This window comes from Cyclopterus lumpus, chromosome 16, assembly GCF_009769545.1.
Source record: "Cyclopterus lumpus isolate fCycLum1 chromosome 16, fCycLum1.pri, whole genome shotgun sequence".
Taxonomy (NCBI): domain Eukaryota; kingdom Metazoa; phylum Chordata; class Actinopteri; order Perciformes; family Cyclopteridae; genus Cyclopterus; species Cyclopterus lumpus.
In genome coordinates this window covers 15,307,334-15,333,919 of record NC_046981.1, presented here as the reverse complement: position 1 = coordinate 15,333,919, position 26,586 = coordinate 15,307,334, and the positions used below count along the sequence as shown (strand labels likewise).

The 26,586-nt window shown below is 39.4% G+C and overlaps 2 protein-coding genes across 3 annotated transcripts in view; both read left to right on the top strand.

Moving 5' to 3' along the window:
* The first annotated feature begins 3,638 nt into the window (after positions 1 to 3,638).
* Positions 3,639 to 11,174, top strand: ifnlr1 (interferon lambda receptor 1). 2 transcript variants are annotated; one of them, XM_034554457.1, is made up of 8 exons: positions 3,642 to 3,698; positions 3,847 to 3,965; positions 5,281 to 5,407; positions 6,657 to 6,826; positions 6,915 to 7,099; positions 7,498 to 7,639; positions 8,897 to 9,027; positions 9,411 to 11,174. In XM_034554457.1, the coding sequence occupies exons 2-8, from the start codon at positions 3,917 to 3,919 to the stop codon at positions 10,410 to 10,412; spliced, it is 1,806 nt and encodes a 601-aa protein (XP_034410348.1). In that variant the 5' UTR covers positions 3,642 to 3,698; positions 3,847 to 3,916; the 3' UTR covers positions 10,413 to 11,174. The 2 variants fall into 2 exon arrangements, with proteins under 2 accessions (XP_034410347.1, XP_034410348.1); XM_034554456.1 differs by having other exon boundaries at positions 3,639 to 3,965.
* A 10,516-nt stretch (positions 11,175 to 21,690) lies between these two features.
* The window catches only part of myom3 (myomesin 3), a 47,979-nt gene continuing 43,083 nt past the window's right edge, over positions 21,691 to 26,586 (top strand). The window contains exons 1-2 of the mRNA XM_034554410.1: positions 21,691 to 21,797; positions 26,172 to 26,276. Of these exons, the coding sequence (XP_034410301.1) occupies positions 21,691 to 21,797; positions 26,172 to 26,276 (212 nt within the window). The remainder of the gene's footprint in view (positions 21,798 to 26,171; positions 26,277 to 26,586) is intronic.

Genomic DNA, 26,586 nt, shown 5'->3' with positions numbered 1-26,586 from the left:
AAACATTCATGGTTATAGTGTTAATGAGTCCAAAATGAAAGAAACCCCCAAATCAAGCCCTATCTTTCAAAAGACAAGACAGGAGACTCTCACAGTGTCCATTTTGGTTTCTAAAAACTTGTTCAAGTTTAGCCAACTGAAGACCAAGCACATCACATACTCAACTCCCCACGTCTAAAACAGGTCAATGGGTTCCATAAGGTTCACACATGAGGCAGGGCCTTTATTATTTAGCAGCCAGGTGGCATATTGTGATGACAGCGGTTACAGAAGAGTAGTCACACAACGGCCTAATTAAAACCAACCATCGGAACAAATCACTGACAGGATGCTGTTGCCTATAATAAGGTGTCACTGACCATAACCAACTGAAAATAGCTGATGATAAGACAGATTGTGTACACAAAGAGCAGCACATGCAGTATTTGGAAAATACTTGAAATCAATAAGGATTAAAGCGAGATTAGTAAAGTAGATTGTCTCTGCTTTGATGCAACAAATCAATCTGTGCTTTACGTGTCGTTCTTGTGAATGCAATTTGAGTAAATCTTGTCGTTATGTGACAAATTTAACAAGAACTTCCTCCATTGAAAGTCCGTCATCCTGTTTGAGATTAGATTGATGGCTTCTTTTGTGTTTTTAATAGTTTCAGTCGAGTATATTTAAAAAGATCTCGCTGTAGAAGGGTAATTAAGGCCACACTGTTCATCAACACTAGAATAGCTGCACCCTAATTATGACCATAGATTATTGCTTAAAACCATCACAAGTAGATTTAACACGGAATTTAAAGTCCGCTAAATCAACTTCTACTGAGTCACATGTTATTTATAATGTAAGATGCAAGGAGGGAAAAAGGAGAGAAAAAGGAGGGCTACATTTTTCAATCTGCTCATACAGTACGTCAATAAGAGGAAATAGGGAAAGGGAAAACCAAAGTCACCATTGCTTCTCCAAGTCTGATATCACAAATGAACAGATGCAACCCGAACCAAAGGCATGCCTGCGTTCTGATGAGGTCTTATGACTTCAAGGCTACTGTGTTCTGGGTAAAAAACACTTAAGGTCACGCAGGGTTCAAACATTCTCAAATGCGTCACTTCATGAAGACGTAAATCCACTCTTTAAACCGAGTTTCTGTTCACGCGACACATTTGTGCGGCAGGTGTTGACACCTGCCACAGGTGTATAATACAGGTCTATTGATAATAGCTGCATTCCATTCACAGGAAGCGTTCCAGTGACAGCTCTAAGTGCATACTCGCCCTTACGAAATTAAATGAAACAGTCATCCATTCAAGGTGTATTTTTGGATAGGCCAAGACAAAAACGTCTGACGTGGGAATCAATGAATCATCTATGAGGCATTCTTCAGAGGCTCAACGCTGAAGCTTGCTGTCATGGATGCACCTGTCTCTTGGTGACACATTAGAAGGTCCTGTTCACCTCTGACCTTGGTGAAGTACTTTTTTGATGGATAAATGTCCAACCTGTACAAACAAAACCTACTGCACTGTCTCTGTACTGTACTTGTTTTCAATGTTGCAATTGTAAAAAAAAGTTTTTACAAAAGGTTTTTGTTGTTGTGTCTTTGGATGACAAGCAGCATGACATAATGTTACTTGACACGTTATCACTGAGCTGTGTTTTACTAATTGAACAATGCATGTTTATTGTTTTCACATACGGCGTGTTGTTTATATTAGTTTTTTTCCAGATTTGAAATATATAGCATATATTGTTTTAATCTAATATTCATAACTGACAAGACACCCAGCAAGTATTTTTCATTTCAAAATGTTGGTGCAGTATATTAGCCAGCTACGCAACAATAAGCTAGAATAACATTTATGATTCTTAATAAACAGGCTTCTAAAATTGACATTAACTTTGAATAGGATGAAAAAGAAAATCAACATTGTACTTAAGCAAAGTTCACATGTTATGATATGACACACCCATTAGACAGGCCTTTGATTGTGTGTGTGTGTACACAAGCCAATTATAACATAATAACTCATATTTAGAGTGCATATTAGGTTTACAACAGGGCATAACAAGGACACATCTCCCACCTAGTCATTACTTTGCAACACAGGAACATAAATGACATGCCTTTTCATACATTTATTCATTCGGCTGTTCATCTGCTGGTTACCAAAACTGTATCATAATATTGTCTATGAGCCAACATCAGGTACACAATGGCCTTAAAACTACACACCTTACCGTTTTTCTCAATTGCTAAAACACTAAAACCCATTGGCTGAACAAAGCTCTCAGTTTCCTGAACTCATTGAGCTGACTGTGCAGTCTGTTGTCAATACCTGAAACTATTTCACACGGTAAAACACAATTTGCAGATCTCACTTAGACTTTTCAGCAAAAAAACACATTCTCAGTGTCAAAACACATTCTGCACTCTAATGCACATGTCATCCACACCGGTAAACACAAGTGGCAACAGTCAAATACAAATAGAGAAAACATGTCATTGATTAAACACAATCACTCCAAATTGATTTCACTTGTTTCAAATGATGTGACACGACCAATATAAGTGCTCTGGCCTGACCAGCCAAAGACAAGAGGAAGCACATAGATGACATGTTGACTCCTTTGATTTGTGTCCCTTTTACTGTAGTATTGTATACTGTAGTAGGCCTACAGTGCATTGTAGGCTGTGTAATGTACAATAAACACATTGTATGGCCTTGAACATCGTGCTTTCTATTTGTTACAGTAACAGTACTGACTGCTCAATAGATGTTGACTGGTTGCAGGTTCATATCAACAAAGAACAAGAATCACAGTATCACAGAGAAAGGACACGTTTGTGAGCTGCAGGTACAGTACTGTAACAATAGGGGTACGAGGAGGAGGAAGAACTAAAGAAATTGCAAAGAGCAATTTTGAGCTACTGTTTTCGTTCATATGAAATTTGTTTTAAGATTAAAAATGTACTTCTCCCTGAAAACTATATGTTTTGAACAATGTGTTTTCTATTTATTGTTGTATTGTTTACTGACTGCTTGATAGTGTATAGTGATCACTTTGTTTACGATTTGAGAGCAGTGTTTGATTTTGAGCACAGGTAAATCTGTTTTGAGGCGAAAGTTTCATTTTGCAAGAGGATTCAGAGGTTTTGTAAATAGTGCTCGAAGATCAGGTTTAGTGTTTACAGTTTTGAGAAAATGGGAGACCGTTTCAAGAAATGTGTCTTAGCAATCGAGAAAAACTGTACATTTGTAAATCCAACATAACTAATAACTAACGCATCACACATGTGTATAAACATGTTCTTTCACTTTCAATTCAATTCAATTCAATTCAGTTTATTTTGTATAGCCCAATATCACAAATTACAAATTTGCCTCAGACTTTCAGTCCTTTGCAGTTTGAATGTTTTTTTCATTTCCCGTAAACTCTACAAACCAGAAATAACCTGAAAAACAAGCTCAGAGAGAGAGAGAGAGAGAGAGAGCTGGAGAGAGAGAGAGAGAGACTAAAGGTGGAGAAGGGAGGAAAAAGGAAGTAGAGAGAGTCTGGAGACAGAATGCAAATGGGCGGGACATGCAGTAAACTGAAAAACAGGAACAAGGTGACAGCATGTGCCAAAGTACACCTGCGCACCTGAGTAAAGCCACTTCTTTCCCAGGACACATTAGAGATGGTGGAGAAGCGGAGGCCGGAAAAATGTACTAAAACCCAATACAGCGTTAATATTTTTCAACCCTTTTGACATCCACTCTGGTTTTGTTTTGAGGGATTTTAGAGATTAGAGGGTTTTTGTTTTGATTTAGTTTAGATTTTTATTTTTGTGGTGTGTATGTTGCTCTTGTTTAGATTTCACAACTTAGCGGCGGCAGCTTCAGAGTCCCAGACTTTGCTTTTCTTTTTGTGATCTACTTGCCTGATGAAGATGTGGTCTATGAAGGTCATCATTCTCCTCCTGTTCTGCTATGGTAAGTACAGAGGAGCTAATAAGGTTTTATGTTTTGATTTACAGATGTTGGTAACAGGCAGTCAAACATTTAATGGGTCTTTTTTTTTTACAAAGCAGCCCCAAAAGGAGAAATAAATAACACCAATGTAATAAAGCCTGGTAATGTTTTTGACAGATGATTCCCTCTCTTTGGAAATGAAGGAGAGTCCCAGAACACAAGGAGGACTTCGGTCGTTTTAAATGATAATGATCGACAGAAAATGCAATTATATGTTAGAGTCTAGCTGATATAATATTGTCCATAAGAGTGTGCAGCCTATAGTAATGCTAATTGTAGATGAACTACTCTGTGTGTAATTTTCACATCGTCAATACACAGCGTGGGCAATAACATTACCATTGTAACATGCCCCTGATTTGGTAAATCACTCGCTCCGAGGATGTCTTTGTGGTCTACATGGGAACATGTATTTACTTAAATACAGGATGACTTTCCTGTATGCCAGCACAAGAAGGGGGGCAATTATTTTCTTGTATCAAAGAACAAACGCAGCTTTTAGTTTTAGTCACCATGCAGCAGAAGCAAAGTCCATTTGACATAATCTCCTTGTGGTCCTGGCTCCAGTGACTGTGTGCTGTATTGCCCGGGCCCTTAGCAGCTGTGCTGTAAGACTTCATATAGCGGGGGAAGCCGGGGAAATGGGGGCTTGAATGTTGTTTTACAGTATGCAGCACTGTGATTGAAAAGTGCTGCTGCAACATACAGTAATTAAAAGGGAGACGTAACCTCTGAGTGCAGAAGGCTGTATACGGCTCTTGTTACAGTAGATAGGTGGTTCTCAAATGGGGGTACTTGAAGGCACTCCAGGGGGTACGTGACATTTTATTTTATATATATATATATATATTACAAATTAGCATAAATTAAACAAAAATCCTTTAAAATAGTTATTTTAATAAATATTCAGTAAGTGTAAGGTCATAAACTTAATTATATATATTCTATATTAATTCATACACTGATGGCACAGTGCTGTGTATCTTTATCTGCATTCCAAAAGCATTTTTGGTTAGGGGGTACTTGGCTGAAAAAAAAATTCACAAAGGGTACATCACTGAAAAAAGGTTGAGAACCACTGCAGTAGAGAATAGTATCCTTAATTACTTGTAATTTAGCCAAAGGTATTAAAACTAAAACTGCATTATATTATATATTTGGATTTAGGAATTGTACAGTCATCATGAAAATGAAACCAGGCTCATGAGAACATGGATATTCGCATTCGCCATAAAATGATTTACAGACTTTGCTCTCGTGCCCACTTTTCTTATAGCTTCTCTTTCGACTGGCAACCAAACAGCGTATTTTGTCTCAAGGAACTTTTACAACGTACTCCACTGGGACCTCATGAAGCCGGCCTTCCCTGGGGAAAAGGTCCTCTATAGCGTACAGTACTGGAGGTAAGAGCCAAGATGACGGATGAGTGATTATAATTACTCCTTTTCTTCCATGTAGCTTGGTGCCTCCATGAAGAGATCCGTATGGAGAAGTGGGTCAGAGCAGGAAAAATGTGTTTGCAGAGTAAAGGCCCGGTTTGCTCATTGTGTCAGTGTCCTATTGTAAAATGAGCATTTTGTAAACTGGTAAAAACACATTGGATCAAACTCAAAACCCATGTTGCATTTTACAGTATTTTTCATTATAGCAACATCTCAGGCTGTATTGAAATTGACTGATTGATTGATAGATTGATTGAGATTTTCTACAGTAGGAATGATGTGGGGTTGAAAGAGAGAGAGACAATTTCGTAAAGTCATTGTCAGTTTGGGGATTTGTTGAAAATACCAAAAATAGCCAGCCTTATCCTTTGATATCTAGGATTTGTATCTTGTGGGGAGGCAACTACCAGGTGCATTTCTGGCTTTCATTTGCAGCCTCTAATCCCTTCCTCTCTTATAGAAATGGCTAGTGGCTCTATAAATGTATTGTTCGAAAACTAGCATGCTGCGATGGATTCAACTAAACTACCAACGACTTAGACGCAACAATAAAGAAAAGCTATAGGGTCCGTTCTCAAGCATAAGCATCGTCATAAGATGCTTGCAGACAACGTTTTAATGGCTTCCAAGCTACAATTATGATAATGTTGTATCTTTCTTCAATCCGCTCAGACTCTGAGAAAGATCTCAACAAAGTGGAAATGTCATCTGGTGCTCGTCTTAATCATGACACAGTCTCCAAGACAAATGTCAAGTGGCACCCCTTGACTTTTCTCCCATCCACCGTCACCTGGAACTGCTGGAGCGACTTCCAGCATCAAATCAGCTGCAGAGGAAGACTGGTTTAACTTAATCCCTTAATATCGGTTCCTCGTTACCACAAAATACTGTTGTTTGTCTCCCATAAAAAGGAACTGTGTTCCAGTGACAAATGGCTGATTTTGCATTGTCAGGATGATCCTTTGTGTGTTTGTTTCACTGCAGCCATGAACTACACAGAACTGCCAGAATTCAATCCCAAAGTATAAGAAAGAAAAATATATAATAATATTTATCTTTTGGAAGTCTGTGATTTATGTAAACTAGTCAATGAGAAACACTATCAAACGGTTAATGTAACTCCCACAGCACATGTTTTTTGTTCTGGTAACAGCCATGTTGGAGTGGTTCCAGTATCACAGTTTGATCACTCTACTGCACTTTTTTATAGTGATGCCACGGAGCAATTCCGGATAAAAGAGGAGTGTCAGAACATTACCGCTCTGTCCTGTGACCTGACTGCAGAAACCCCATCAGTTCATGATGTTCAGTACTGGGCTAAAGTGTACTGTAACGGTCGCTCATGTGGCAGCACCCTCAGGTTAAAGCCCATTGCACAAAGTAAGAACATCCGCCCTCATCCATGCAATTCTTTACTTCCCACCAAGCCAGATGACATTGATTCATTCAACTTTCTTTGCCTCCACAGCTGTTTTTGGTCCGCCCACCTTGTCTACGTACCCAAGGGTGTCGTCCTTGTATGTCAATGTGACCCTGCCCTTGGGCCCAAACGGAGTCTCCATTGCTGACATCATCACCAGCAGCAAAAAAGGGCCTTCCAAAACTGTAATCAATTATATCTTAAAAATCACCCACCCAACGTGGGCTGCACAGGTGAGTCCATTTAAGCAATATGATATTCTGAACAAATATTCAGTCAGTCATATGATCATAAAAGCAATCACATATATAATACAATGCGTAAACCCAATGATCTAAAACAAGTTAAAATGTTCAAATGCTGTCGAGAACAGGTCTATTTTTTCAATTAACATGCAATTGTGATTTTGTATTATTATTGGGACAAATTAAATGATCTATGTGATTTACGTCCAATGGGATAAAGGGATTTGGTCTTTAAACTGTGATGTTGTGGAGTTGCTCCTGTTATCATTCTGCCCGCAGGTTTCCCTGTCTTCTGATTTATTCTGATATGTTTCAGGATTAACTGACCCATAAAACCAGCAATGGAATAAATCAGTTACCATCCAAATGTCTCTTTCTGTCTTCAGGTTCATGAATCCACAACCGGACAGTTCGTCATCAGCTTGAAGAACAACCAAACCGAGTACTGCGGCCACGTGGCGTACAGTCCTTCCACTGAGTGGGGTCGCCCAAAGGGTGAGCAGGCCTCCTTCTGTGTCACACTGCCAGGTGAGGACAATGATGAATACAATTATTCTCTCACGCACTCTTGGTAAAAGCGCACAATATACTTACCAGCACATTAATATTGGGCGTTAATTGCTAAGATATGCATTTGGCAAATAGTATTCCCAATATTTGATAAAAAGTTTAGGTGTGGATGATTTATTTGTTAATACATGTGTGTTTTCATACATTGTATCCACGATAGGCTCTTTCTATGTGATGTGAAAATCACTTGAACATTTTGAATGGATAACGTTAATAATTGACTTTATTTACATTACTTGAAGGGAGCAGATTTACACTCATCATATTTACTAAACGCTATTTTTACTTGAGGCAACAGTGTGGCACTTAGCATCTCACTGGGAAGCTATCGAGGACCCAGCTGCTGTGGAGAAAATGCACGACTTATCCTTGAAAATGTTACTTTTTTTATGTTTGACTCATGGTACTTTGAGCTCATCTCCTCAAGTGATTGCAGCCACTCGGAAACAAGTGTTTGGAAATATATCAAGACAGTTTGTCATAAATCAGGCCCCTTTTTAGATGCCGGCTTCTGCACAAATCCTCACTGTCACAGTATAAAAGGCAAACTCACTAGTCAAAAACCAGGCAGACTCTGGGTTTGCAATGAAGCTGAAATTATTGATATTGGCCACAATGACGATGTTGTTCATTCTATGATCCAAACCTCTAAAAATGATCTTTTAACTCTTGAATGATAGTAAAAAAAATAAATGGAGAGCTTTTTTCAAGGAAAACGCTCTCTTGGCAGTAACCCCTCCCTCTTCTGTTGCGGGCATACTGATGAGACAGCAGATTAGATTAGCGGTAGTCTGTTTGCAAAGGTGACGTTCTTCTCCCCTTAGTTTGCCTTATTGTGTAATCTCTACTGCTAACACTGGCACTAACTAGTTTAAACAACTACAGGCAGCATTATACTTTGATATTATTACACAGGTGCAGAAGCAATTCCAACTTTCAAAGCCATAGCTCTCATATGCCTGAAGAGGGGACATCCCCATCTGTAGGTTTCTGCTGAGAGGTTCCTGTTAAGCAACATACTTTTGGGAAGTACTTAGATATACTGGTACATCAACATCCCTACATCACAAAGGTGTGCCACAGTGACACTGAGAACATGCTGAAACTTGTGTGTCAACATTGGAACTTTGTACTTGGCGCTTGAGGGTATCTCATGTTACAGCTGTGTTGTGTTTTCCCGTATTGGTAAATGACGGCAACTCTCTGGTCCCTCAGGTGATCCTCTGACGCTTTTGCCATGGCTTCTTGTTAGCGCTGCTCTTCTGACGGCCGTAATCACAACTTCAGTTGTGTGCATGTGCAAATACACGAGGGGTGGAAAGGAAAAGAGCATTCCACAGCTATTGGTAAGATTATCTGCAGTGTCATTTGGAGCGTCGACAAGGAAATGTTTCCTTACAGGCAAATTACACCCTCTGGCACTAATGACTGTACCCATGTTCAGGGGAAAGATGTGTCACAGCAAGAAGTTGTTTCAGTTTCAGTGAAGACAAATGTAATGTTTTTTTCAAGACATTACAAGTATCTTCCATGTGTATTATTTAATTTGCCATTTTCATTATTTATCATATATATATATATATATATATATATATATATATATATATATATATATATATATATATATATATATATACACACACATATACATATCTTTTTTGATATATTTATATATTATATAACAAGCCATTATTTACTGATGAGTCTGTATTCCTTATCTTCAAAACAGGTAACCCCCTTCAGCACTCCAACCAGAGTACTGCAGTCTCCAGACAGGAATGTCATCATTTCCAAAGCGGAGGTCTGCATTAAAAGTGACCAAACAGTTTACGCAACGATCAGGATGAAGCCTAATTTGCCCTCAGTTGTGTCTGGAGGTTATTCCCCCCAGGACATCCTCTGCCAAGCCTGGCAAGATGGCACTGGCTCCTCTTTTGGCACAGGGGAACACAGCCTGACCCCGAATCCAGAGGACACAAGTGCCCAGTCCTCCGAAATCTACAGTGTTGTAGCTGTCCATGAACCTAATGAAGACATTCAGCAGGCTACCAATGACAACAGAGGAACCAGTAACCTACCAATGTCCTCCAGTAGAGAAAGCTTGGATAAAGCTGGAGCGCGTCCAAAGCTGAGCTCACATGGAGTACAACCGCTACCTCATCCGGACCCTTGTGAGAGCAATCCAGCCAAGCCACTGCTTTTGCAAACCGTGCGGGATACCAATGGACAACTTGTGTTGCCTTCACTCATTTTTCAGTTACAGAGCAGCACAGATGACACAGTGCCGCCCCTTAACCCAGAGAGGAAACCCCTTTTATCTGACCTTATGGACTCCAAGACGGAGCGGCCATCATTGGCATCCTTGAAGAGCCACGACGGATCAGAGTTGTCAGACTCAGGGTGTGATGACAGCACTGTCACCACACCAACCCAGACCTACTGCAACACCCATTATTCCCCATCGCAACCAGTTGCTCCTTATTTCCACCAGGGATGGAAGAACCCACCATCTAGTGATGCCTTGCTTGAATCAGGTTACAAACAAAACGGGTTGCCTGAGATCCTTTTTGAAACTGCATCCGAAGACAGTTGTGAATACAGAAAGACAGATTATCCGCGGACATGGACGGGTCACAAAAAGGAGGAGCAAGGTGAGGAAGATGAAGACAGAGGAGAAGAGGAGACAAGGCAAATTCTTCTCGGAGGTTGGGTGGTACAAATTCAAGAATAATTTGCAATGCAGGAAGTTAATGTAGTGCAGAAAGCACTGATGGGTGCTTTAGTAACAATACTGAACTGAATGTTTCTGTCTGCCTGCTGTATGATGCAGAGACAGATGTTTTAACTCTCCTTAAACATACTTTTATTCCGAACTAAGACAACCACATCTGGAACTTTACATACAAATCAAATCGAAGTAATACATTATGCTTTGTTATTTCTGTTTATTGTATTTATTTATTAATTCACATTTGTAAAATATTAATAATATAATCCGTTTTGATAGTCATCAATTGTGTTGGCCACATTGGAAGGCGTCTTTTTTTTAGGACTGCAACCAACAATATTATTTTCTTAATTTATTGATTAATTGGTTGGTTTATAAAATGTCTGAAAATAGTGAAAACTGTAAGGCAATATCTTTCATTGTCTTGTTTTGTCAATCCAAATCCCGAAGAGAACCAGTTTGATACTGTATGAAACGAAGAAAAGCAGGTAATGTCTACATTTGAGAAAAAGCATGTTCTACTATAACAATTAATCGATTACCAAAATAGTTGGCAAGTATTTTTTTCATCAACTAATAGTTGCAGCTCTACTTTGTTAAACAGAATTTCTATTTTAAAAGATGTTAAATTGTTCCTGCCATGTGTTTATTGTGCATATGAGAGAGGGAAATATAACAACTACAATGTAAAGTATAAAGTTACGCTTACTCTTAACATTTCTATGTATAAAGCTGTGTTCAGACAGCTAATGTCTGTTTTGTTTACATAATGAGGAAAAACCCACCCGACATGTGTTTTATTGTAAAGGATTTGAAATGAAGTTTAGATCTACTTACAATTCCACTCAAATCAGTTTCTAAGTGTTTTCTTTTTCAACACAGCTGCAATCACAGAGTCATAGTCAGCATGTGAATTTGTGTGCCATCACCATGGTGACACATTATTGCAATTTATTACACTCTCTAAATACACAAACTCAATCTGGTCACTTTTAAATTACAATGTGGCCTTAAAGATTAGATATGAAGTCAAATGTGATTGCTTTGTGGCTGAACGTTAGCATTAGACACAATAGGACGCCTATTGTCCCCTTTAAACTGTTTAAAATGGGAATAAAATGACTGAATCTCCACTGGAAATAAAGAATAGTCCTATTTTTAAACTCACCAAAATATTTCAGTATTTTCAGGGTTTGCATCTGTGGCATAATATATATTTTGTACTTTTCTGATACAAAGTTCATGAACTCATTTTGTAGTCGTCATTGTTTGCAGTTCTTTCAGGGGGAAATATACAGTGTGTAAGAACATATAATAAGGTGTGGCCACGGTGCAACCTAAGCCACGCTGATAACGGCTAGCTTTTTAATAGCCTGAGCACAATCATTAACACACAGTTGTAAAGTAATAAAAGATTGCATTGACGACAAAAGTGTCCCTGAATGAATGTAAATTAATTAATGTAACTTTGTTTTATTCTGTGTAGATAGTGAATTTCTACTATATGTATGTCGGAAAATCTGCCTTATTTTATTGAAATTCCCAAAAATTATATTAAAGAACCTTTTTTCAAAAACTGAAACTGTTTGGTGGCGGATAGTTGTAGAAGTATTTTGAGTATTTAAATTTATTGAGACCGGATCTCGCTGAAAAACAATAACAGTCTTAATCACTACTTCCGTCTCTTGGTGAGGTAAATAAAATATGCCATAATAATAAACGTGTGTACCCTAATGTAGAAAGGCAAAGATTCTTGCTACATACCGACCATGTTCCCCTTCTTAAACAATAAAGTAGTTGGTGAAGTGAATAAAACAAAGAATCCAAAGTTCAACTCAACAGCCTGTTGCGCAGCAGTGTGTGTTTTCAAGGAAAGAGAAGACAAAAAACCAGGGACGGTGGATGTCAGTCAGACATTTTGAATGTCCAGGATCATATATGTAATAGTTAGTAACAACATTTTAAACACATTTCAGGTCCCCCTCGGTTTTAGATGTTAAAAGCCACAACGCACTAGTCAAATAGGACGTAGTTATTTAACAGCGCACTGCTTCCCTTCTAAAATGTATGTTTGCAGAATCTCAAGGAAAGTAATTTAATCTAATTAAAAAAGAGCAGCTTTTGTAACCTTGAGGGGGATTTACCTAAAATGTCAAATTGAGCGAGAAGAGGAAGTGATCCTCCCATTTGACTGTCCCATACAGAGAGAGAAAGGGGCACCCATCTGCACCCATGGGACTTCCAACATAAGCCTTCAGTGGTTTATCTGGTTTAATACCCATTGTGTGATTGGTTATGCCACCATACTCTAATGGAATATTTTACAGTAACAGCCTGATCTGTATATACAGGGAAGAAGTAACACATTATGTCTAATTTTAGAGGATCTACATTAAGGAACTAATCATAATTACAATGCAAGCTACACAGATTAGTTGTTACCTTAAAATAGTCATCATATTTAAATGTTGTTCACAATAGATGTCCCAACACGATCCTATGGTTTGAACTTGGTCTTGGCAGACACAGTAGGCCTAAGACTCATGCCAGGGCAAAAATAAATAAAAATAAATACAACTTGATCCTGACATTTCTTTTTTCTATATTAAATATGTTTTCAAGGCAAAACAAGGGCTCATGTGCCTCAGTCACAAGAACAAAAAAAATAATTTGCTGTGACAAAAGGAACCGTTTCATACATCTCAGAGTACACATACAGCACCATTTACTGGATATTAGCTAACGCTAACAAATCCACACCATGAAAAACGACGGCAGAATTGAATCAATACATCCTGTGACGCAATTTACATTATAAACATATCCAAAGCTCAGATTTATGGGCAGGTTGCCTCATATAAATTCATTGCACATGCATAACACAGCAGCCCATAGCTTTGACTGCTATATGAATGCATGAAGTAATATTGTCTAATGGTTCATTCATTTCCATTCCTCCAGAGCTTGATGATTAGATAGAAATACATTTAACTGTTCACGCAGTCTGCTGCCATGTCAAAGATAAAGCCCGGTCTACAAGGTTTCTCCAGCTAGTTTATGAGGGCTTCTTTGTTCAGTGTCTTTTACAGGATCAGGAACACAGCAGAAAATAGCGACATTAGTGAATGTTGTTCTGGGTGCTGCTAATACATCGTGTTCCGTGCAAGCAGAACCAAAAGTATGAACCAGCACATGAAATTTCATAGCCCTTAGGCATTCTGTGACCCTCTCTACATCAGAGCACCAGCATGTCAATGAACACGATGCATCTGTTCTACTGTTGGGGATCAAGTCAGCTGTGCTGCCCTTGCCATGTGAGTGGGCTCTGTGCTTGTAGTGAGAATGGGGCTGATAGAGAAGCAGAGGGAAAAGATGGAATTGTAAAGGATGATTTAACATGAGCAGAGAGCTGGAACTGGCAACGCACCAGGAAAGTTTACTGCTGCAACTGACACAAAAAGCACAGTGATGAAATGAATATGTGAAATGGCTATTGTGAGTAGGAGTAAGTGGGAGGTACATAGACAAATAAATTGGGTTAGATCCAGTCAAAAAATGTTGAACTACCTTCAGTAGAATCAAACAGGATGTGAAAAGGTGAAAAGGAGGTGAAATCCTATGTTTGGAAAATAAATGGCCGAGGGCATATTATTCAGTTTTTCATCACGCTCTTTTCCTCTATCTTATTATCTTGCTCTTCTTTGGGACACGTGTCTAAAAAAGAGAGAAATTAAACACAGCTTTGATGGGTTCTTTTCTTTCTCTCTGCCAGGAGGCTGTCTCTCCCGTCTTTCAACTCTCCAAGTCCCAAGAAGATTGAATGGGAGATTGCAGAGCCCTCTTGAGTACCACAGGCATGATAGAACTTTGAATGGGGAGTAGTCGTTCAGACGAACCCAATGCTTCTGCACAAATAGAATTTCGATTACAGCAGAGCGTGTAATTAAAGTAATGATGGCCACTTAAGTCCTTTCTTGTCCTGCAGAGCACAAATGGACGCAAGCAGGTTTGACACAAAGTTAAAGGCTGGGTCAAAATCCACATGTGTCTACTTTGATTCTTTCTTTCTTCAAAATAAAAAGAAGGACGCAATGTGTCCTTGGAGCTTAATATATGCCCTTGTATTGGTAGAGATTACCATTAACGTTAAATGGCTCCTTTGAGGTTTAAACTCCAAACAGGCTGTTTGGAGTGTAAACAGGACACCGTACACACACTTATTATATTCCCCATCCACATTCGAGGCAAAGTACCAGCATGGTGACAAAAAGCAAATAAAGATCTCCTCTGAAGAAATGATAACCTCTCTGAAAACATTTTTGGCTCAGTTTGGGCGTCTTTGTTGTAACACCATTATCCAAAAGTCACCCTGTCTTGGTGGTAGCCATTTAAAAACAATATCATTGTCATTTCTGATGGCTCCAGTGAAATGTATTCACGCCTGACTGCTCATGATTTTCTTTTGGGACCCTGGAGTTACTTTATGACTATTTTCTAATTTACTTTCATTAGTTTAAAGAAACTTTTAATGTTGAATTTGAGAATGGAATTTGGTGTGATGGTAGGTGGTAGAATGAGTGTTAAATTGTATACCAAAGTTTGACATGGTCATAGTCAGGGTCATCCTAAACAAGATGATAATGAAGGAGACTTGTCCATTTAAGAGTTGTGTTGTGAATCAAGTCAAGTCAATTATATTTATATAGTCCAACAACACAATTTAGCTTCAAAGTGCTTTACAATCTGTAAAGCAGTTAGTAGGACAATAATGTCCCCATTCTTAATCTCATTAGCTATCATTTTATTGGTCATCTGTTTCTCCAACTGGTGAAGAATTTGAAAATGAACAGACATTTGGACCCTTAAATTAATCTGAGATAGAGGCGACTATTCAAAGGGTGGAACCAGACTTCATTAAGCATAATTGATCTGCTTATATATATATATATATATATATATATATATATATATATATATATATATATATATATATATCTAGAAACCTCATTTTACTTTTCCACTTTGATGTGACATAAGGGAATCACAGCAAGCAGCCCTGTTCCTGCCTTCCCCATTGAAAAGGCACCTACCTCTCTCCAGACCAAATCACTTGATGAATTGAAGTCTGCATGTAATTGGATGCAATCATGTCGTCCACTCCCTCTCCTCGCTTGCATTCTAATGAGCTCTTAATGGGTCCTTGATTAGAAAAAGGCATGAAAACAGCTGTCAAGGCTGGCCAGGAAATGACGGATCATCCAGGAGACGTTGGTGTCCATTAAGGTCTTTTCTGGGCACGATCACGGGAAGGGGAGAAGATGAAAAGTGCGTTTCGAGTGTCCAGCCTGAGCTTGCTAATAGTGTTAGAGTGATACCTCACTTTTTCGACATACATAATACAAAAAGAACTAAGAGTAGCTCAAGGAGGATATACTTAAAATAAATAGATTCATTCAATAACAAAATTGGGGTTTTGTAAAATTATTGCTTGTCAAAACACAAAGAAACCCCACATCAAAAACAGTCATGCCAAGTCTACACTATTAAATAATTGATATCCCTTTATATCCTGGCCTCTGGCTCATGTCATGCCACATTTACTGTTAATATGAGCCGCAAACTGAAGAAAAAAAACACATTAATACTAGCATCGAAATTGTTATTACAAATAAGGTGTGTGGGGATTTAAACAGATTAAACTGCCGTTTGAGGTACTGCAAACAACTTGATTCAATGCAATGAATATAATATTTCAGATGTGAGTCTCTCCAACATGATTTACATGTCAATGGCATATCACAGTCTGTTCCCTCCACAGTGACCCATACATTATGGATATGGTATCCTTGACATCTGTGAGGTGCAGATAAAATGCAAGAACACCCATCAGGGAATAAATATTTGCCAGACAGTCACTCTCCCTCTGGCTTTTATTCAGAATTAATGCACGTAAAAGCACAGAGCACTCGTGAATTTTGAATAGGAATTAATGATTGATAAAACACTACAAGAGGTTCTCAGTGTGCGGCAAATATGTATTCCCTGTCGGCTTGCTATACGTTTCACCTTGTACTGGTACAAATTCATTACACATTTTTATGCTTCAGGTGTTGTGAGTGCAACCAAATTGATTTAGCCTAAGTGGTCTAAATAAATCAGGCACTAAACAGACAGAGGCTGCACAGGTTTAGTTTCTTAGCATGGCGGTTCTTCAGAAACTTAGTAAAAGTGGTAAAAATCTGCACTTTTAATAAAACACAGCAGCGGCCCCACTTTCTACTTTAAGCACGGTAAGAAATAGAAGATGGCACGGGACATGAGATGTTCATGGCGGACTTGGAAGCTGAAGCTATAAATAAAAATAAAAAAAAGATCTACAATCTGATTTTCAACCCAAGGCTGAAAAGATGAAACTAGGAAGAAATGAACTGGTCCTTATCCTGTGACTATTACGGCTTTCAACCCGGCAACAAACGCACCATGTGACTGGAGGCAGAGGCAAAGTGTGAGAGTGGATGTCACGACGCCCAGTGAGGGACCTGTCGCTGACACTTCAGGAAGCAAATTACAGTTAGACACTCAAGTCCAGAACGAACGTTAGCACCGCTGCCAAGATTTCACACATCATTATTATCCTCTGCTCTGGACTTCACCGAATGAGGGTGGGGCTGCCACACACACACACACACACACACACGCAGAGCAAAGACAGGTTAAGTCAAAATATTACACTCTGTGAAGAACACATACCTTCGGTGTGTTGTATGTGGAGAAAGCACCGCGCTGGACTGTGTTTTTAAAAATAGCCTTCTCAATGCTGTCACATTCGGCCTTGTGTCCTCTCATTAATTTGTCATGCAGTTGTTTTAATGAAAACTGAGCTCCTGGTGTTCTTCACCACAGTTGTGAAAGAGAGGAGGCCATCACTGTGTGTGGGTTGTTAATTACCCCAAAATAAAAAGATGATCCTATTCTGTGAACCTGAGGCTTTTTTTTAATCTCTTTTTACCGAGTGTCTTTTGTAATCCTAGTATTGAATCCCGGTATCATGATAACCTTACCGTGTAGTTATTCTTAGGCTGACAGTCACTGCTGATGTATGAGGAGAAGAGAAGGCCTGGCAAACGCAGCTTGTATTGTGTGCTGATATTCCAGGGGCAGGTGTAGCCGCTCCAGGCTTATAAATAACCCCCCATCCTTCCATACAATGCTGTGGCCTTGAGTGGTGCCTTCTTTCCTCGAAGCCTCTGTGTGCTTTCAGTTCCTGTGAGTCAGCTCCACGAGTACACGCACACACACACACACACACACTCACACACTAAATCGGACCACAATGACAACACAGATAATTCTAATTTCTGTCTTTGAACTCAAAGGATTGGAGCTTTCAATATAACATGACAACATGTGTAACCCCTCCAGCACGCAGAAGGATATTACTAAGCTGGAGGCAGGCAAAGGCTCCAGCACACTCTGCCGTTATGGAAAATGTCATACAGTACCTGCATTTGTAAATACAAATAATTGTCATTGAGAGGGAGTGAGGACCAATTCTAGCAGATCTGGCGACCCTTTATCTACCACTTCATTAACTTCCCATTAAATGTACCTGGATTCACAAAAACACTATCGTTGTTATATTTTTATAATGCAAATTGTTTTAATACATTTTTTTGTTCTCTATATTTAAACTGACCTAAATTAGTTTGAAATCCTGCCTTTACCTCATACATGTATACTAATGTTGGGTATACCGGTTGACTTGACTTATGGTTTTGTCTGTTTTTAATGTTTGTTTTAAATCCTGTATGTTCCACTCCGAAAGCCCAAATAACAAGTAGAAGAAGAAATCTTGGGCTTCCTTCAAATTTTGTTTAGCACGCACACAAACTACTGGGCTTTCTTCAAGTTCTTGTTAGCAGAGCCAATAAAATAAAACTTTTCAGAGGCACTAGATATCATCCAAACACACGCAGCTCTAATAAACCCTCGTCAACTCTGCCAGACACAGTGTTTAATGAGACAGAACCGTGGACAAGTTCCAGGAACTAATCAAAGATCACTGTGAAAGGAGATGAGAGGCAAGAACAAAGTGAAGGAGAACTAATGATACCAATACTGGTCACTGAGAATGATCTTGCATCAATGTATAGTGAAGCAGTAATATAAGGCACAGTATCAAATATAATGGGATACTTCATGTATCTTTTATCTTGCATGCGTGTTACTCGAAACTGAGTAAAAGAGACTGATGTAAATGTCATTAGTTTGGTCAGAAAATACTGGATAAATAAAAATGTTGACCCGATGAAGGGACGACATGCAAAGTCAGGGGATCAGGAAAGTGATTTATTCTCTGTAAACACATTTAAAGTGATCTGCCATCCCCAGACTGCTAGCCAGAATAAGAAGTTACATCCACAATGTGTTTATACTTCTAAACAAATGGCCTTATATGATATGTAGGAGCAAGGAAATATAGGAGAAGTGACAGAGTGAAAGGAAGAGATAAGTGAACAAAAGAAATAGAAGTACAATGAAAGATGGAGTATAACAGCAGAATCAGGTGGGGGGGTGCCAGGTCGTTTCGCAACCATTGTTAACCTCCTGCATTTTCAAGGTCAAGGTCAGATTTTTTTAAATAAGGAGGAATCAAATGGTCTGAATTCCTCTCTCCCTGAACAGCTGATCGCTTCTTTTCCCTTTGTTTCCATTCAGATCTCTCTTTTGTCTTCCCTGTCTCACCCCAGACCTTCCATCTCCTCTCTCTTAAAGGCGTTTCCCAGCCTTTAATTTCTAATCTTTTGTACGGGATGTTACTGAGAGGCTGAAAAACATATACGCATTTATTTTAGTGACATTTATGAAAGAGGCATTCCTAATTCCGCCGCAGCCAATTGTTCTCATGAGGTCGTTCCAGCTGCTACTTTCAGCTGCTCGGGTCATTTGGTCCAGCCTCTCGAATTGCAGAGGGAGCTATCATGTTATCTCTTAGCCGCTTGTCCTCAGAGCTGTCTGTAAATCGATCAGACTGGGTCTGTGGTGTGTGTGTGTGTGTGTGTGTAGGGAAGGTGTCATTGGTCTATATTTACCAACTTAAGAATGAGAGAGCATTATGTTGTCCACATTCTTGGCACTGAAGGACACTTTGTGTTCAGGGTCACCCCCATCGCTTCATCAAGAGAGGTATAGTGACGGGAGGCATTGAGGGAGACGCGGATAGTGAGAGGTACTACTGAGAGGTCAGACAGCAAGACTACGCACGATCTTCAAGGAGAGAGACAGACAGGCAAACGGAAAGGGAAGTGGGATATATCCGTCCTACAGATCTTTGACACTCAGAGGACTTCACCTGTTTCTTTAAAGAAAGCGTGAGTGGGATTTATTTTCCTCAGTCTTCATCTATTCACAAATGGCATCCAGCTTTTTTTCTTTTTTTTTCATCAGTTAAGACGTGTTACCGACACATTAGAGTACATGATAACCCTCGAGGAATCATACAACCACAACACTAAGTCTGAGTCAAATGCATCTGTATGATGCTGTTAATTCTTCTTCTTTCTTTGTATTATCACAAGGAATTCTATTCTCTGGTTGTTTCTCTTGAGTCTTTGCTTGCTTCTCCAGCTGGTTTAACTTCTTATTGGTCTCGTCCTTTAACGGCCTCGTGGATGTAACTTTTATTTACTCTCTGATGGCAAACAGTAAGTTCCTGTCGTGTTCAGACAGCGCCTTCGTCTTCAACAAGTACAATATTAAATCATTTACCCTCTTGTTCAGCTGTTGATATTTTCATTTAAATTTTTTTTCATTATCAGAGACCTAGAAACTGAGCTATCAGTTCACTCCCGAGATTGAAAACTGCACTGCAGAAAAAGAGCACTGCTTCGCCTGCCGCTTTTGCTCCCTGCAGGGGCCAGGATTCAGGCCTACCCACGGAGACTGATCAATTTTAATGTGCCAGAGGTCGACCTTCCATTAACACTGTTCAAACAAACCTCTCTCCTTGCACTACAGTGAACCGCAAAAGAAAAAGCCACATGGGAATCAGCAGTAGTCTGTTAGCCTGTTAGCTAGCTCGCTGTGGTTTTCCATTATGTAATTGAGGGAGATGAGAAGAAATAACACATTACGCTTGTTTATGGCGCTAACACGGGGAGGTTGCAACTGGGAGCGGGTGAATGAAGCTATCACTCAGGCACAACCTGATTTTGTTTGTTGGGTGCGTTCTGCATTCACTTCCCCAGAGCAGCCGCGTGATTAATGATGGGCAGGGCGAGGGCAGCAGCATGGCGGACCTCAGCTGATGAATTATTAGTGGCTCAGCGGCCCACAAAGGGATGATTCATGTAACACAGGACAAAAACACACCTACCTAATACCACACTCGACTTTTTTTGTGAAAACTAATTGCGTGCATAAAATGTCTGCTTACATAAAAGTAAATCACATTATGACTCGATAAGTCAATTAATGCAAAAATATACACCGTATACTCCAGCCAAAATATTACTGATGCCCAAAAAATTATATTTGCTCTTTTTTGTCGTCTGCTGTAAAAGTAAAAAAAATATTTTAGTGTTGGACTGGGGGCTCGGACAAAACAAGATGTCACCTTGGTCTGCCTTTTTAATTATTTTCTGACATTTTAAGGGCCAATCCATAAACAATTAATCGTGAAGATAAACTGCAGAATAAACAATAATCAAAATAATCAAAAGTTGCTGATTAAGCATTGCATGAACAAGGATCTACTTTCAGCAGATAATAATTCAGAAACATAATGTTATTAATAGCACTCTGTTCTGTCTGGTCTTTAGGTAGCTAGTCCAAGATAGTTCAAAATATCAGAAGGCTTATCTTTTGACCTATTCAAGAAATAAATGGCAAAGTGAATATTTTGCATACACTTAGACCACCCTTTGGGCTCAACTGTAATTCTCATGAGGCTGGAGACCGATTCACAATCCTGCAGCACCACCACAATGTGGAGAAGTCATTACTCTACCACCTCAACTGAGCAAATTAATATACATGTTACTATAAAGCCCCATATGAATACAACGCACAATAAAGATAGTTGTCTCTTGCCAAGGCTAAAGTGACTAAATGTGTAAAGTGTCCATTCATTTGGCAACTCATCTGTATGAGTTGCCAAATGAAACGTACAGCTTTTAGTTGGCTACCCCGCCTTTAGTGTTTGACTGACTCCCATTGACTCTGATCCCCCTGCATCCTCACTTCTAGCCTCTGCTCTCTCCACAGGTGGCAGTTGGTTACCATGGACACCAAGATGGTGATGCAGCGAGAGCAGGAGGAGCAGTCGTCCCAGATGTCTCACAGCATGCAGCTGTCATCCCAGATCAAGAAGAGGACCTTCACTTCCAGGTGCAAACATGCTCTCCTGACTTCAGTAGTGGCAGAGGTGTTCAGATCACAGTGAAAGTACCACTACAACAAAAATACTCTGCATTAAAAAGAAAACATTGCTTAATAAAAGTACAGCAGTATTATTAACAAAAGGTATTTAAAGAATAAAAATAATACTTTCCCCCCTATCTAATATATTATTAAGGCATTATCAGATGTTCAATAGTGATGCATCAGCAGTATTTACCCTTGCAGCTGCATCAGGTGAAGATAGTTTCAAACCTACATACTACGAGATTGGAAGCATTTCGATTGACTCTCAACGGCTCTCAACATGGCGACGCCTGAGCCAGCTGCTTGTAGCTAACGGTGCTAACAATGCAAACTATGGTGAAAGTCCTGAAAATAGCTCACTTTTCATAAGATGTGTTTACAATAATGGAAATATACAATATTGTTTGCTTTATCTTTTAAGCAACACTTTTAAAACTCTGGGCTTCCAATTACAACTACAGCAATGCAAATGCAATGGTCGCTGTAAATGTAAACTATGTGGGGAGGACATAAGCCTATTTTTACCACTTATACATACCTTTATAATTATTAAAGTAAGTACATTTGGCTAGTATCATGATTCTCAAAGTTGACCTGATTGATAAGAGCAGATCTTTTTCTTTTTCAAAGAAACATTCTCTCAAGTGGACCACTGGTGGTAGCTGCAAGCGCAACACATTCACATACTGTATTCACAATCACACTTCTACACTGTTATATTTCAGTGTTTCTCTGCTGACATTTTATTATGCAGAGTTTTCAGCCTGTTTCAGGAGTAAAGATACACACACACTACTTAGTGGAGCTGGTTATTGAATAAATGAAGACAACTTTGTGTACAGTTGCAGTTCAGTGACTTTGTGGATAGTAGCGTTACTGTACCATAAATATTAGCCGAATGGGAGGTGTTCCAGTCAACCAGCGCGGCTTGAAAGACAAATATGAACAGCAGCAAATGGGACTGCAATAGTGCAAACATTTGAAAGAATACACAACACTCAAAATAAGGGATAAAACAATGGCTTAACAAATTAAAATAAGAAACAGGCAGCTGCATTAGCTTACTTATGTGTTACATGAACTGGCTCCAGTGACATCTGAGATATGATGCTCAGAGCTAATTCATGACTGTTGACAAAGAAATTTCAAGGTGAAGAATGAACTTTTAAGACATTCTTAAAGTGTTAGAATTTTAATTTTAATTTTAACTTCTACAATTCAATGACAATTGGGCTGCTGATGCAGATGATGTGGTATCATTGAGAGCTCCAGGACAGCGACTAAATGAACCTTGAGATGAGTTTCACCGAGAGGTATTCTGTTTCTTGTAATGTCACATTGTAGCTCAAAATGTGTCGGTAAGAGAATCCATTTGCTGCTGTTCAATCCACTGACTTTACCAGCTTTAATACGATTTGGGATTATTACTCAAGTAAAATATCAGTAATATAAAACCATTTTTTCCATGACACTGGGAGATCTGTGTCTCTTTCTTCACCTGCATACACTCCACACTACTACATGTCAATGTGCACTGTGACGATAGACATGAAAGGGAGATTCACAGAGCAAGTACACCAGTGCTCCCAGATTATGTCAGTGAATCGTGATAGGAATCACTTCTGAACCTGCCTGAGCCTTCATTTAAAAAAAGCCCCCACTGCTGCGAGGAGTTATCACATTTGGCTGACTTGTGGGTTTGCAATCTCCATTGCAGAATAAAAGGAAATAGACTAATTCTTTCTCATTAAGGATGGTGAAAAAAAAAAGCAATTATCCCATCAGGCTTAGTTCAGCCGATTTTAAAGTTCATCTCTCTATTTAAACTAGAACATCCTCATTGAGAGGACACTCAAATGTATCTTCATGTTAGATTGAACAAAGTGGCCTCTGGGTCAGTTTTGCCCAATAAATTTAGTTCTCGTTTGGACAATAGGTTAAAGATTATTAGTACAGGTTGTTGACGTGCATACAACAATGAGGGCAGATCATCCAGTGCCTCTCAGAGCTTTTCTTCATTCCTCGTTAAACTAAGTTAATATTTTGAGGAAGCCTGATGTTTATAAAACACATAAAAGCAGAACTTCCATTCTCCTGCACACAGCAACAGCATCAACCCAGACATGTTTGTTTGCGTGGGTGCACATGTGTGTGCATGTTCCTGTTTGTAGCCATGCTGTGAGTGTGTGTGTCCTTGTGTGTGTATATCTGTGGGCTGTACTTGAGCGATACCGCCCTTAGGCTCTGCACTTTATTATTCAACAGCCCGAGCCTCTCAGAAACAAAGGGAACCTAAAACAAAAGGCAAAGAGAAAAATAAGACTCCAAAAGCAGAAGTTATCCTCTGGATGTTGTGAAATGGGGAAATGTCCCTGCTTAAAAACAACAGAAAACGAGAAGTCACATCAATTTGCATTGCCATTTGCTTAGAGGTTAACAGCAACAGTAGTTGGGGGTTGTGTAGTAATACACACCTAGGGGTAAATATACAGCTATGGCAACTTTGAGATTTTAATTTATCCTTCAATGCAGCTGTGTTGTACTGCAGTGTACTGTACCTCAACATTAGGCCTTTAAGCATGCTGTAAACATAAAATAATAATCTATTAATAACACGTGTAAGGAAAGAATGCACAGTTAAAATATCCTCTCCGTGTGGTTATAATAACTCTTGTTAAGAGAGCAACAGTCATCTGTGGATTAAGGGAGATCAGAAAATAATGCCTCTCTTGTTACAGAAATGCCTTTCATTGCCTCAAGTGACCTTATCGTGAACAATAAATTCCCCTCTCCTGTTTATGGGGGTGCACATAGATAAGGTCAGCTCAGTTTATTGTTGGTGCTCTAAATGGAGAGCTCCTGCTTTAGTATTGTCTTACATGCGTGGGCCTGTTGTCTGTATGTGTGTGTGTCTGTGTGACTATGATGAAGAGACTAATTTAAAGGTCCTACAGAACGAGGCAGCAGCTGTCAGCCCTTTGGATTTAGAACCACTTTCCTGTACGTGTCCAGCGACCGCGGCGTGCATTTGGTTCATCATGTTTAGTTTGTGTTGCAGTTCATCAGGTGGAACACAACCCGGCTCTACCACCAGTTGACACGGACACATTGTGGGTTAAAAACGGAACATTGCAAATAATTGCACGATGACACGGAACAGTTAAAATTGCCATTGTACCGTGAGCGACCTCTTGGCTCGCATCCAAAACCCTTTGGCTCATAAACACCACATTGTCATCATTTGCCTGTGTGTGCACATCAGCAGCTCATGTTCCTCCTGATTATATAGGCTCCCTGTGGACAATAGCACGTGTGTTTGTACACCAGTGAGTAAAAGAGGAACACTAAGCAGAAGCAGCTGATGGTGGCCATAACATTTCTCACTCGCCAGAAAGCAGCTCACACAGCAGCTCGGGCAGCTGGATTAGGCTTTGCACCCCATCAATGCAGCTAGTAGATCAATCAGATACAATACTTTAAAGTATTAAAAAACATTGCACCGTGCACTTCTGATAGAAAATAAGCCAAAGAGACTACACACAGTTAACCCAGCACAAGTCTGTACCCAGCACGGCCATCGTAACGGATGCCTCCTTAGCGCTCTCATCTCTCGTTTGTCAGGAGAAGATGGTTGAAATTACAACACATTCGGAATCTTTAAATTCCATTGTAATGTATTTTTTGGAAACACTGCGGCATCTCCTTCTTAGCAGTACACATCTGCTGCGCCACACAATGAACCACCGTTGGTGTCTTACCCATGAGCCACAGGCTGACGAGGGTATCAGTGCGAAACACTATGTTGACGTTGTACTTTAAAGTGGGTTATGTCTTTCAAGGATTCTCCTTTCTTGACAGTTTACGTTGCTCTGTTTGATCTTGGTTTGTCAATGTTGATGCTATTCACAACAGAAAGAGAGCAGACGACAAAAAATAAATAAAAACTTTAGATAAGAGTTTCCATTTTCAAACATAATCCCTGGAGTGCTTGATTAAAACAAACCCTTGTGTATCTTTGCTTACATTAACCGGAGCTCTCTGATGTTTGGCCACCTCTGCGGTTCAGACAGAGAAAAAGAGAACCACTGCTGCTTTCTAGTGGCAGAGGAGAATAATGGTCTGATGAACTTGAGATTGGATAATGTGCCGTAAACCATGACAAAAGGAATAGGCATGGTAATATGAACACTTAATCCTTCCATCAACAGAATAAATAACAGTGAAGGATGACACGACAACATATCTTTCACCTGTGTCATTTGATGATGTGCAAGATATATTGTGTTAATCCGGCTCTGCTTTATTTTTCCATTATCCAACCTTCTCTGAATGTAACAGTGATGAAGAAGCTTCCTACTCTGATTTCTATCCCATCATCTCCGCTGACCTGATGTCCGTCAAGGAGATCCTGAACATGGACAACTTTCCCCACCACAGGACATGGTGAGCTATAAGATCCGGCCAAATACATGGCAGATGTTTTTGTTGATTATGAACGAGACTTGAGGGGTAGTTGATGTGAATAAAAGCCTCCACTATAGTGTGTAATTATACCGGAGCATCAATTAAGAAAATGTTCAAGTGTTAAATAATCAGGCACGGGTGTCTGTTTCACGTCACATTGATGCAATAATCATGAAAATGTTCATATTGCCATAAAGCAGACAATGGAGTTGCACACCATGATAAGTTAAACGGGGTAGATTGTTGCTTTGTTGCTTGTAAGCAGCATGGAAAAATCTGAGGGTTGACA

What these genes read in the sequence shown, in the direction of transcription:
- ifnlr1 (XM_034554456.1), top strand. Translation starts at nt 3,917, where the DNA reads ATGAAGATGTGGTCTATGAAGGTCATCATTCTCCTCCTGTTCTGCTAT. An exon ending in TCTCCTCCTGTTCTGCTATG is followed by an intron (nt 3,966 to 5,280) that starts GTAAGTACAGAG and finishes CTTTTCTTATAG; the next exon opens with CTTCTCTTTCGACTGGCAAC. An exon ending in GTTAAAGCCCATTGCACAAA is followed by an intron (nt 6,827 to 6,914) that starts GTAAGAACATCC and finishes TTGCCTCCACAG; the next exon opens with CTGTTTTTGGTCCGCCCACC.